The following is a 14,086-nucleotide window of genomic DNA, read 5'->3' on the forward strand; positions in this document are numbered from 1 at the left end:
AGGAGATCAGTGTGAAGGAACAAGAAGCTCCTGACAAAACTAAGACAGAAAAGCAGCATGCATTACTGGAAGCAGGATCAAGTGACCTTGAAGGACTACAGAGACATCATTCAAGGAGATAGGGATGAGTTAGGGAAACGTAAAGCCCACCTGGGGTTGGAGCTTAAAGGGACATAAAATGTCATAAGACAGGCTTTTACAAGGATATCAGCAGCAAAAGGAAGATGAGCTGGCTTGCTACAGATTAGGGCAAAGGACCTCATGACAGGAGATTTGGAAAGGGCCAATGTACTGAGTGTTTCTTTGCTTCATTTTTATTGGTAAGATTTGTCTTCTGCAATCCCAGATCACCAGGATCAGTGGCAATGGGTGGAGCATTGAATACTTGCCCTTAGTATAGTAGGTTCATACACAAATCCATTGGTGATGGGATACACTCATGAGTGCTAAGGGAGCTGGTTGATATTGTCATGAGACCCCTGTCTGTTAACTTTGAAAGGTGAGGGTGATTGGAAGAGGTTCCTGAGGACTGGGGGAAAGCAAAAGTTACTCCTGCCTTCAAGAAGGGCAGGGTGGAGAACCTGGGCAAGTACAGGTCAGTCACCTTCACCTCAGTCCCTGGGAAGGTGATGGAGTAAATAATCCTGGAAAGCATTTGCAAACACATGAAGGACAAGAAAGTTATTTGGAGTAATCAGCCGGGATTTATGGATCGGAAATCATGCCTAATTAACCTGAGAACCTTCCATGAGGAGATTCAGCTGGCTTGGTGGATGAGGGGAGCAGTGGATGTGGTTTGTCTTGACTTCAGTTAGACTTCTGATGTTGTCTCCCATAACTTACTCATTAGGCAAGCTGATGAAGTATGGGTTAGCAAAATGGAACAGTGAGTTGGATTGAAAACTAGCTGAACTGCTGGTCTCAAAAGGGATGTTCCACGGAACAAAGTCCATCTCAAGGCCAGTCCTTAGTGGTGTTACGCCCAGATTCAAATACTGGGGCTAGTACTGTTAACTGATATTCTTCATTAAGTGATATGCATGATACAGTGCATGTTCAGCAGGTTTACAGGTGATAGAAAACTGGAGGTAGTTAACAGACTGCATGGGTGTGCTGCCATGCAGAGGGACCTCAACAGACTGGAGAACCGGGTTGACAGGAACCTCATGAAGATCAGCAAAGGGACCTACAAAGTCCCGTCCCCTGGTGAAGGACAACCCCATGCACTAGTGCGCACGGAGGGCAGCAGGAAGGCAGCTTTTCAAAGATGGACCAGAGGGCACTGGTGGACAGGTAGTTAGTTGACCATGAGCCAGCAATGTGGCAAAGGCGGCCACAGCATCTTGGGATGCATTAGGAAGAGCGTTGCCAGCTGGTCAAGAGGGTTGATCCTCCCCTCAGTGGTAGTGAGAACACGTCATCTGGTGTGCTGTGTCTGGTCCTGGGGCCCCCAGTACGAAAGACGTGGATATACAGGAGTGAGTGCGGTAGAGGGCTACAAAGATGATTAAGGAGTTGGAGCATCCAGCATAGAAGGAGAGGCTGAGAGAGTTGTGACTGTTCATTTTAAAAGAGAGCAGGCTCTGGGTTGGTTTTTTTTATCAATGTCCATATGTGCCCGATATGAGGAAGTAAAGCAGACAGAGCCCCCAGTGAAAGGACAAGAGGTAATGGGTACGAATTAAAACAATTCCATCTGAGCACAAAGAAACCCTGTTTCACTGTGAGGGTGGTTGAACCCTGGAAGAGGTTGTCCAGAGAGCTTATAGAGTCTCCATACTTGGTGACATTCAAAATGTGTCTGGATATGGCCCTGAGTGTGCTCAAGGGACATTGGACTAGACAATCTCAAGCCATCCCGTCCAATTTGAACTATTCTGTTTCTAATAACATCTTGTGCATATGATTTTTACACTTGCAGATGCTTATGAGCGTGAGTTTTTAACAATTTTAGTGTTCAAATACTCTCTGAAAATGGGTGTTTTAAAATTTATTATGAACATATTTTCTTACTCTTCTGAATTTAAAATTAGAGTTTTTGTGTCATTCAATTTATATTCTCTTACAAATCAGGGTGCCATTTCATAAGACTCATTAAAGTCACTTGTAAAGTGTGACTATGTCTGAGTAGCACTACTGTAATAACAGTCAAGATGTAACACTAGTTTTCTATCATTCCCTGTGTGTTTTATTTAATCATGACGACTACGTTGATTGACCTTCAACATTTCACCCTTTTCCTGAGAGGTTCCAACTAGTTGGAAACTAAACACATGGACGTGTGCACACACAGGATTTTTTTCATTCAGTGTGCCTTATATTGCATCTTTCTTTTCTAGTATGGATAATATCCTACTGTGTTCTGTGTCTTTTTAGTTCATCCTGAATAATTCATTTAGAGTACTGCTTCCTTTATCTTTTCTTCATCTTCATTTGTTTCTTTCTATAAGTTATTGTATTTAAGATTCTTTTGTATCTGTAAAGTTGAAGGAAATTTGTGCTATTTTATTTGAAGAAAGGGAAATTTTCAAATTGATTAAAGGAAAACAAAACTGCGGCACAACTCCATCCAAAGTCTATCAACTTTTTATTGTGTTTCAGTACTTCTGGAACTTTGTATTGGTAGCTCAGAGCTTTACTTCCTTATGAAAATTAAATAAATAGAAAATATTCATCTCCTCTGTAAAATCAGAGATACTTTCTTTTTTTGTCTGAAATGTTTTTGGCTTTGAATTTTATTCAGTGAGAAATGTGAGAATCATCTGAGATGGTCAGGAATATAAAACTGGATGTAGGAAAATATTGATACAGACACATTCTATTTATAATGTGTAAATGAATTTGATCGTAGTTATGATAATATTTCTGTTTTCTTAAAATACATATATGTGTTGTTCTTAAGATCAATGAAATACATGATCATATTTACATACAACTTACTCATTTCTGTTGTGTTGGTAAATTGCCTACAAGTACTCTCCAAAAATTGGTCATATTGGGGTAGAATTTGAAAAATAAATCACTGTTGTGGATGTGCCTATGAAATTATTTGATAGTGTTTTTGTAAATTGTTACAGGTGACAGAGGTTTCTCCCAATGTGACTAAAAGCAGTCAAACAGAAAAAGAAGGTCGCGTACACCAGTGTTTTGAGTGTAGTCAGACCTTTTCTTCAGCCACCATGTTGATGCACCATAGTAAAGAGGTTCATGGCAAGGAGAGAATACATGTTTGCCATGTCTGCAATAAAGCCTTTAAGCGGGCCACACATCTCAAGGTATTTGGTAATAACAGTTGATTGTTCTGTTAACTCCTTCTTTCGTTTTGGACTTTTCATTATATTTATGAAAGGTACCTATTATCCCTTTACCTTTCCTTTCCTTTTACAGTGTGAAGGGTGTGCATCTGAGAGAGGGAGTCGAAGTGATAACGTATACAGATAGAGGACTCTCTCCTGGAGCATGGAAAGGGTTTTAATGCATATATTGACCACAGAATGAAAAATGTGAATGCCTGTCATGCAAACAACAGTGCCAGAAAAAGATTTCAATTACTTTATTTACTTATGAATGTCATCACTGCTAGTCCTGATTTCTAGACAAGCTTTTTGAATTATAGTAGCTATTTGCTTTGCACTCTGTCACTTGATTTTTAGATGCTCTGTCTTGTGAGTACAAGTGATGTCTGCAGAGGAAGCATTTGTTTTAAATATCCTTCTATTATTGCTGCTGTTTAGTGATATTTTTGATGTAGTTTTCTCTAGATTACAAACAACCTGATACTTCCAAGTCTTTTTAAAAAAATCAATGGTGTGTTTAATTTTTTAATGAGATTATAGAATGTTCATGTTAGGAATATTGGGCTCTACTAGACAAGTAGTATGTCCAGGCCAGTAGGCTATCTCTGAGAGATACTAAGAGGTAGTGTTTTGAAGAAATACTTTATGGAAAGTGAACATATAACTTGTCCAGAATTTTGCCAGCTTCCCAGAATTTATAGCAGGAAATTTCTGGAGCCAGAGGCAATGTCTTTATATTAAGTAGCTCTTAGGAGAGTTTTTCAATAGATTTCCTTTCACTCTAGTATCATATTTTGAGGAAATATGCCTGGTGTGTGAAGTTCACCCCCTTGGAGTGATCATGTGTGTCAACCAGACTCTTGGTCCTTGGGGAAACTGTCATAAAATGTGGTGTTATGAAACTGTTAGCCTCTGGTTTAGGAGAAATTTTCCAGGAGAAAAAAAGAAAAAAAAGTGAAATATTGATACTTGTTTTCCGTAAGCAATGATAACAAAATGTAAATATCAGTGTCTCTCCAATTTGTTTTTTTAGAACTAGCTGGTATTACATTTTGTTCGTAATTAAACCTTAACTTCCATTATATATTGGGCCCAGGTTAAAGATACAAGGTAACTTCCTATCCTGCTACAGCCCTACCTGAAAGGAGGTTGCAGAGAGATGGGGATGAGTCTCCTTAATGAAGTAACAAGTGATGAGACAAGAGGTAATGGCCTCAGGTTGTGCCAGGGAAGGTTTAGACTGGATATTAGGAAGCATTTCTTTACAGAACGGGTTGTTAGGTGTTGGAATGGGCTGCCCAGGGAGGTGGTGGAGTCCCCATCCCTGGAGGTGTTTTACAGTCACATTGACATCGTGCTGAGGGATCTGGTGTAGTTGGGAACTGTCAGTGTTAGGTTAATGGTTGGACTTGGATGATCTTCAAGGTCTTTTCCAACCTTGATGATTCTGTGATTCTGTGAAGTTAGGTGGGAGTGTTATTCTGCTAGAGGGTAGAAAGACTCTACAGAGGAATCTGGACAGGCTGGATTGATGGGCTGAGGCCAACTGTGTTGAGGTTCAACAACGTGAAGTGCTGGGTCCTGAACTTTGGTCACACCAACCACATGCAGTGCTACAGGTTCGAGGAAAAGTGGCTGGAAGGCTGCCTGGCAGAAAGGGACCTAAGAGTGGTGATTGATAGTCTGCTGAATTTCAGCCAGCAATGTGCCCAGGTGGCCAAGAAGGCCAATGGCATCCTGGCTTGTATCAGAAATAGTGTGGCCAGCAGGGACAAGGAAGTAATCATCCCCCTTTGCTCAGCACTGGTGAGGCCGCACCTTGAATACTGGGTTCAGTTTGGGCCCCTCACTACAAAAGGGACATTGAATTACTGGAGTGAGTCCAGAGAAGAGCAGTGAAGCTTGTGAAGGGTTTAGAGCACCAGTCGTATGAGGAGCACCCGAGGGAACTGGGGTTGTTTAGTCTGGAGAAAAGGAGGCTCAGGGAAGACTTATTCTCTGAAACTACCTGAAAGGAGGTTGTAGCAAGGTGGGTGTCGGTCTCTTCACAGCTGTGAGCAGCCTTTAACAGGAAGTTCAACAAAGATAAATGAAAACATTGGTTTCATTTTAGGGTTTAGGGCTTAGGGTTTGGGGAAGCGTTCAATGTTCAGTGATCTCTTATTCAAGGTCTTCATTTTGTACTGATGGTATTCTGGAGACCACCAAAAATGTTAAGAGCACTGCCAAATTTCAGGCTTTCTAGAAAAACCCAATAGGAGAGAAGTGTACCAATGTTTAAATGACAATACTTAACTGTATTTGTTTTCTCGAAAGGCATCAGCACCAGCAATTTCACAATCATCCACAAGAAAAGCTTCTTTAGAAATTATGTATGAACACCCCCACCACCTGCCCCAGCCCTGTGCAGTATCTTTGGTTCCCCTTCTGATGTTGGTGACTGTCCTGATTTTAGAGCTTTGGAGAGGAGATTCTTAAGACATCCACAGTTACAATAAACAGTCCAATTCCATATCATTAGGTAGTGGAAATACCTGCAAGACTTCAGATAGTACATAAAGCACGGACATCATTCTAAAATGAAAATAGAATGAGGTTGCAATCTTATTAAAACATTGGAATGAAACGTTTTAGTGCCAACTGTCAGAGGTGGTTATAATTAATGTTTCAAGACTGGTGGGGCATAAGAGTCGCATACCAGTACATGAGTTGGGGGGTAAAGGGCCCTTCCAAACATTTCCTATTTTTAATGATCGTTTGGGACCCCAAGATAATTCCAGTCTGAAAAATATGAGAATTACACAAATAAACTTGTAAAATATCAAATGAACAAGCAAAGAAATACTAAGGGTGTCTATAAAGAAGTGCTTGCTCTTCAGCGCATTGTATTCCCATGAAATATTTTCAAAAGCATATATTTTTCAGGAAAGGTTTAAGGGATTGGCAGATCAGTTGAACAGAATTGCATCAGAAACTGTTTCTTCAGAGAAAGATGGGAGAGAAAATTTTATAACAGCTATCTGAATGCTCTCCTGTTTACTTTCAAGTACAAAATGGAGCATGAGGTGTTGTTAGAGTTTGGGGGGGGTGGGGGGTGTTGTTATTTTGGATTGGGGTTTTATTGTAGTGGTCAGAAAAAAGCAGCCAGTTTCAGGTAATTTTTCTGGAGTAGGTTGTAGCCTGCTTCTACCATTTCAGTGCTTCAGGAGATAATGAACAAGATAAAAGCAAAGATTTTCATCTCCAGCTAAGCTGTAGTTTATGATTCCTCTGTGATTTTCTTAGAAGACCTTTTATTATTTCCTAATAATACTATATTATTGTAATTACTATGATAATAATATTCTTCCCTGTAACTGTCTTGCTGGTTTACCAATGAAAACAAATTCTGCAGACACAATTTACTTCAGTTTATGGAGTGAGGAATAGGACTTCACCAACATCAAAAAGGCTTATTGTTTAGATGTAGTAAAGACTAATTAATAGTCTAGTCTGTAATGAATAGACTAGAAAAGAATATCCACATGCATTTTAGAAAGGGGACAAGCACTCACAGTACTGTTCCACATACAGTTCTTGATTAGTTTTTAAAATTAAATATGTTTACATTTCCTTTCTTTTCTAATTTGAATTTTATCTTGGTATTACTAATGAGATTTAAATTAAGAAGTTAATAGATAACATAAGATGCTCTAAATTTGCAAAACTTCTGGGCCCAGCATCAGTGAATTAAAAACACTGAAGTTAGAACTGTTACCAGTGCTTCTTCATAAAGGTAAAACATGTCATACCCTCATTCTGCTTTCTTACCTGCAAGGACCTTAGTGATTTTTAAAAAAAATATTATTAATTTGAGTTCATTGTGAAGTGGTTCTATTTGCCCTTTGACATTGTGCAGCTGCCTGTGTGTATATTGCGATAGTCCCCTCTGAGGCCTGTACAGTTTTACAATGATACTTACTCAGGTGCTGAGTACGAATTATGTATGTATGAGGCAAGGGGAGGGGAGATGGATACTGCAGAGGGGAGGGAAAAAGTCCAACATTAACTTACAGTGTGCACAGTTGTTCAAAATCCATGTTTGTAAGTGAGCATTTCAAGAGCTCTGGTTTGGGGTATTTTTGAATTTTATTTTGCTTCAGATAATTAGTGAAGGGACTAATGTAAGCAAAAAAAGAAATGCATACAGTTATTGACAGAGATTTTCAGAAATTTAAAGGTACTGATGCATCAACCTTATAAAGAGTTGATATATAAAAGCAATCTCTCATTTAAAAGAAAAAAACCTGCAGGCTTCCATCTTCCTCCAGCTTGTCTGCTGGTGACTAAGATCCTATGTTTTTGTCTTCAAAGTGTGAATACATTTTAATGTTAAATACTGAAGTTCTTTTAAATGGTCTGAAATGTATTTTTTTTCTATACTGGCTTAGGAACACATGCAAACCCATCAGGCTGGACCTTCACTGAGTTCACAGAAGCCTAGAGTGTTTAAGTGTGATACTTGTGAAAAAGCTTTCGCTAAGCCAAGTCAGCTGGAGAGACATAGTCGCATTCACACAGGTAACACCAGAAATTATTTTTTCTTGCAAGATTTTCTTATGAATAAAAGGGTATTATGTTTGGATTCCTTGCTGAGGGTTTCAGGTAACTGCATTTAAATACCAACATGAGCTTAAAAAACCCACAAGTTTTGTGTGTCTATATGACATCTGATAGGCTGTTGATGTCTTGATAATTTACATTATCTTAATATGTCCTTATATACTAGTGTATCAGTTAATTTATTTTCTCTTACATTATGCTTATGGCACATTCTTAAAGGTAGGGTCTGTCTCTCTGCTCAGTTTTCATGAAGCAGTTAATATGGTAGAGTTTCTGTCTGTGTCTAAGGCTGTGTACTGTGATGTTATGAATAATAAATGATAAAAGGCTTTCCAGGGAAGACAGGAAAAAAAAAAAGTAGATGCGGCTGAAAACATTTTAAGATTGTCACAGTCTAGGAAACTGCTTTAATGTCCCATATAGCAGTGGCCATATAGAAGTCTCTCTTTGGTGATGAATGAGTCTGTCTTCCATTAGGGTTAAATTAGTTCATACTGACCATTGCACATAAGCAGATACTGAGACAGCTAGTCAAGGTTTGCAAAGAAATTAATGTAGTCTGATACTTGTTTTACCGTGGAAAAAAAGAAGAATTAGAGAATAATTATTCAGTGATTCTAAATGTGAATGAATTAGATCAGGTCCATACAGTGTGCAGCCTACTGTGGCATTTTTTGATTTGCTCTGGTAAAATGAACTTGCCTCATTTTGGTTGCCTAATTCAGCACACGGTTTGTATACCGTCAAAGGTAAAGTAGGAACAGTAATTTCAGGAGCACCTTATTTCACATGAGTGTTTGAGCTTTGACGTGTTAGGGTTTGCTCAGCAGCTGAAAGCCAGAGAGGTCGCAGGTCCAGGCCCTGACTTTTTTTAGATTTCATTCAGTGGCTGAGAACTCTCTAGCAGGAGAAGATAGGAGGTTGGATAGAGAGGATTCAGGCAAGCTCTTTGCTAAGGAAATTCTGAGATTTGGGAATCATAAGAACAGGTTTAGACATGTTGCAATGGGAAGGCATGGATAGACAGTAGTCTATTGCAACTAATTGCTAGTTGCAATTACCATACGATGGGTGTACGTATAGGCATGTTTTATAAGGGGTGTTCATACCAACTGGTTGAAGGTGGTTTCTCATCTAAGCATGGGAAGAAACTTTGATCTGATTTACTAGGGCTGTTTTTATGGGTTAGGGGTCTCTGCTGACCCTGTGTATTCTCATCTGATGGGTTGTATGTATATGCTTCTCTTCCCTTGACCCTCTGCCCCAAGAGGAATGGTGATTGCTCTTCTTCAGAGTAAAACTGAAGAAGGGGAACAGAGCTGCTTTGTGGTTACTGTGGTAGAAAAGAACATTCGGGTTATACTGGGGGCAGGAAAAGAGGCAGAAGTTACGATCCAAGGAGTTTAAAAGTCTTTAGAATTCCCCAGTAATTTGCTTTCTGCATAACTGATTTAAATAATACAGACTTTAAAGAATGGCAGTGTTCTAGTTAAGAATTCAACAAAATAATCTGAAAGTACAAAAGAAGGCCAGTTTCCCTTTTCCCTGCTTTGATTGATGCTGCTCCTTGTAATAGACACAGAGCACTTTGGGAAAGCTGAGAGCAGAGCAGAGTCCATTTATGCATCTGTTTCTCATAAATCTGCACCATCATAGGAAAAATTATTTGTATTTTGGAATAACTTGTAATTTACACAGTAAATCCTCAGATGTTTTTGGATCTCTTGTACTTGGGTGCTCATGTGCTAGTAATGCCCACAAACTGTTACAATCCTTGCTAAATTCATTTTTATATTACTGTTGTCTGATGTTATTGAAACAGCAAATCAATCCATGTGATAGTCATTCTTTCAGAAGAGAATGTTCTTTTAAAAATGCCTTAAAACCAAAAGAGTGAAAATGTGCTGTGCAAAAGTTTTTAGATGGGTTCTCTTACATAAATGGTGATAGAAAATGCTAATGTAAGTCTGAACTGATTCGCTTTCCTAAATGTGTGTCCCTTGTCTGTGAGAAAGTGTTTGTGATTTCTATCATGATTAAACATTTTTAACGATTTATAATGGTCAATACCTACTAAGTCAGTGGCCAGAAGGAAAACACGTTATGTCTCTTAATAGCTCTAAATATCTTGTACATTCAGATTTAGCAGTGAAGAGCAGTTTGGAGAAATGTTGCTGAAATTAGAGGGAAGCAGATTCTTCCAGTTCTACAAAAAGAACATGTGGTAATTTATTACATACCACCAAAAAGGCTGTTCATCTTAACGGAGTAGAAAACCTGGAGTCAAAAGTATCTGAGGAAACGTAGATTTCACTTCAAACTAGTGAAATCATTGTTAACAAAAATCAAAAGAACATTTCTGTGCTTTAAAGGACCTTTTATTGATTGTCTGAGAAGTTGATTTTAGCATGGAGGCTACAATGCGTGTGGTGACACTAACATACAGTTAATGAAGGAAGAGAGAAATCGGTTCTTTAAGGAAAATTGGAAAAGTATTTATACTCCCGTATGTGCTTTATGGTGCTAACTAATAACAAAGTGTATTTGTAAGTTCAGCAGATGCTTTTAGAAGTCCTTGATGACATGCAGCCGTGTGTCTTCTGTTGATGTCAGAGGGTTGTGGTGTTGAGTGTTGAAGCAAAAGTCTGGTTTTGCAAAGTAGGCATTTTTGAATTTTAAATATTTTTATAATGAATATGTTCCTGAGGTTTTATTTAGAAAGTATTAGTCTTCTGGCAGATTAGGAACAGCAGGCCTGCTTTGGTAAGATACAGGAATCACTAGTAGCTATTGGCACAGGAGGCCACGGGTCCCATGCAGAATTACCAGAACTTTTTCAACACATTTGACTGTATAGTTTCTTACAGACATCAGCTTTGTTAATTCTAGAATATTGCTTTATCTACATTATTCTGAATGATCTAAAAAGGTGATGGTTCCCTTGGGTCAGAAAAGTGAACCTGGTAAACTGATTTTTGCAACTCTATTAAATAATTTACTTTGATAATAAATTGGATAGGAAAGATAACAATATAAGTGGTTTATGACTTTTGTAAATAATCTGATATTTAATTTGGGATGATGGAGCCATAGCACTGTTTTGAGAAAGTCTCAAGGAAAAAGATCATGTCTACTTAACTTCTAGGTCATCTTGATGATTTTTATGTTGAAATGAGAAATTATTAAATACATTTTTCTCTTTATAAGGTGAACGGCCATTTCATTGCATGCTATGTGAAAAGGCTTTTAACCAGAAGAGTGCTCTTCAAGTCCACATGAAAAAGCACACAGGGGAGAGGCCTTATAAATGTGATTACTGTGCAATGGGATTTACACAGAAAAGCAATATGAAACTGCATATGAAGCGGGCTCATGGTTATACTGGTATGTAGCATAATGATAGTAATGATGAGTGCAGGGAACCGTATGCTTTACTAGGAAAGCACAAAGCAGTTCCCTTAAGTTATTGAGGAATTAGGCACTAATAGCCAAGTTGAAGAGCTAGTAGTTGCACATACAATCCAAAAAGCAGGTTGAAACAGAGACTGGTTACTGTTTCTGGTTCCTTGTTTTCTATGTGGGGCTCTGTACTACAGAAAAACAAAGTTCAAAACCTATTAAAGGAAAAACAATCAATTATAATTAGATATTTTAAAACAAATTTTTTAAAGTGTGTCTCGCGAATTTACAGAATCTGAAGTAGTTTTGTAATACCTTTCCCATCATGATTCCTTTATTCCCAAGTGCTGTGTTTGCATTTTTCTTAGACTATACATCATATCATACTCACTTATCTTTTTCTCTTGTACTTTGGTAGGTCCTGTACAAGAGCCTGCTAGTCATCAAGAACAAGAAGGGGAAGATATTAGTCGTGCTTTGAATTTAGAAGAAGTGGTACAAGAATCTTCAAATGAATGGCAAAGTATAGGCAATGTTTTTCGATGACACCTGAAAATTTGAAAACTAAAAATGTTTCTGGGACTCAAATTTCTCAAAACAAGTTTTCAGAAAAGTAAAAGATAGCTTTTACAGTTAAAGCTTCAAGAATTGAAAATATTAACAATAGAATAATATATTATAGTTTTTTTAATTATTTACAAAAATAATGTAAAAGAATCATTCTTTTTTTAAGCTTGTAGAAGAATATTGGGAAAACATCATTTAATGTGTGCTAAGTTGTCTGTGAATCAGTGAACTCAGGTAATACTGTATACAGTTTCAACTTCTAATTCACAGCCAGTATATCTATTTGAAAAATAAACTGGAACTTTATATCAGACTAGAATGATTCCCATTTTTAAAGGAGGTGAAGAATAACTTTGTGGGAAAACCATGAAACTGTCAGTCAGCTTTCTTTTTAATGTGCTTAGAGAAATAATTGAGGTTGGATACAAACTGTTACAGAGTAGATGCATGCAGTATAAGATAGTTTGGGGGTTTTTACAAGGCACAGGAAAGCTCTGTATTTCTGTTTTAAGCTTTTTTTCGTACATTTTGAAATTTTGTCGAAAAAAATAAAATGCCGTGAACTTACGGCTTTTCTTGAGTTAAACTTATGAGAGGGAGCATGTTCATTTCCATTCCAACCGTAAAGGCAGTTAGTTGTTAGTTTTTACATTAAAAGTCTGAGGTTTTAACCTCAGCAATAATTATTTAAAGAGAATCCCAATTAGAAGAGGTTCCAACGAAAGCCTCCTTTCATGTTTGCTGTATTGGATCAGCAGGTACATCTCTCAGTATCTGTGGGAAATGCAGCCATATACTAAATCTGGGAAGTAAAACCTACAATTTTGTGTTAGCAGTGAGAAATTTAGATGCACACTAGGTCACCTATAATATACAATATTCCCCAGTGCTATAAACAGTTATCATTTTAAAACTGTAAATTCTTCATTATTTGTGAATTTTGGAAATATGTTACTTTTATTTGTTGCTGTTTAAGTCATTGTTTCAGAAAAACTACCTAGTTGACTAAGTAATACTTTGAAAGGTGCCACTTGTTAAGTATATTCATAACAAAGAAACACTGGAGTAAAAACATAGTCATCTTTTAGACATTCCAAAGACAGAAGCTCTTTTTTTTACCGTGTTCTTTTGAATTTTATTTATATGTTACATATATATAGATATATATATATGTGTGCTTGTATGTATATGTATATTTAAAGTTATATGAGCCTCTGTGTGGCTGATCAGTATATTTTGTAAATACTAATCCCAGTTGCAGGAAGTTCATCTTTTTGGCTTGCCGTAAGTACTTCTAGATCAGTGGTGGATTTATTGTACTATAATACAGAGCTGGATTTTAATTTACCTTCTGAAAGATAATTGCTCTCCGATCCAAAAAGCCCTTTTCTGTAAATATTGTCTATACTTTGTCTATGATACAAACTAGTTATTTCAGATTGCTGAAGCAAGAAGTCACTGTTGGTTTTGATAGGGCATCTCTTAATTCTTTTGTTAACTCTTTGGCATATGTATATAAGTAATATAGCTGGTGACATGAAAATAACACTTTTGTTATGTGGAATATTTAATTCAAAAACATGTTAAATAATACTACTTTTTTCCAAATTCTGTTTCGTGTATTTTTTAAGCATTTGACTAGGAAATTCTAAAAACTCCTTTCACCAGAATATTGCGTGTCTCAATATGGCGTGTCTCGGTATAATATGTAAAGAATGTATGTGAAGTTCTTCCAGCAGTGCCTTTCCTTCTGGACAGCCTGTTAGTGTTTCAGCTGTTTAAGAAAGACATTATATTTCACAGTTGTCTGAAGGCATAGTGGCCTCATGGCATAGCACTCTGTTTATCTGTAATAATGCAGTAAAATGTCCTGTTGCATGTACCATGTGTGTGGCAATTGAGACATGGACTCTTCATGAAGTGCAAAAGGAAAGGCCCTTTATTATTACAATATTATGTACTTATGCAGTGGTTAAAGCTCTTCATAATTAGCAAATCAGCAATTAGACAACTATCTACCTTTTTTTCCTGTCAGCATAAGACCACGCTGTGCAGACCAACCAGCTTCTCGTTCACGTGCTGTTCACGCAGCAGTAACTTCTCCCAGTTCAGTGTTGCAGCTATCCATTGTTTTTCCCTGCCACCTTGTCACAACTCGGCAGTTTATTTTTCTGCCAAGACCTGTTTCTCATCAAAGCCTTGCTGCTTCTCAGGGGCTTCAT

The 14,086-nt window shown here is 37.6% G+C and overlaps 1 protein-coding gene across 6 annotated transcripts in view; it reads left to right on the plus strand.

Annotated features, from left to right (window-relative positions):
- ZNF236 (zinc finger protein 236) overlaps positions 1-13,466 on the plus strand; it is a 91,452-nt gene extending 77,986 nt beyond the window's left edge. For all 6 annotated transcript variants that reach the window (XM_074899320.1, XM_074899321.1, XM_074899325.1 and 3 more), the window contains 4 exons: positions 3,078-3,275; positions 7,727-7,856; positions 11,106-11,282; positions 11,716-13,466. In XM_074899320.1, coding sequence (XP_074755421.1) covers positions 3,078-3,275; positions 7,727-7,856; positions 11,106-11,282; positions 11,716-11,843 — 633 coding nt within the window. In that variant the 3' untranslated portion in view covers positions 11,844-13,466. The remainder of the gene's footprint in view (positions 1-3,077; positions 3,276-7,726; positions 7,857-11,105; positions 11,283-11,715) is intronic.
- The last annotated feature ends 620 nt before the right edge of the window (positions 13,467-14,086 follow it).

Source organism: Athene noctua, chromosome 2, assembly GCF_965140245.1.
Source record: "Athene noctua chromosome 2, bAthNoc1.hap1.1, whole genome shotgun sequence".
Taxonomy (NCBI): Eukaryota; Metazoa; Chordata; class Aves; order Strigiformes; family Strigidae; genus Athene; species Athene noctua.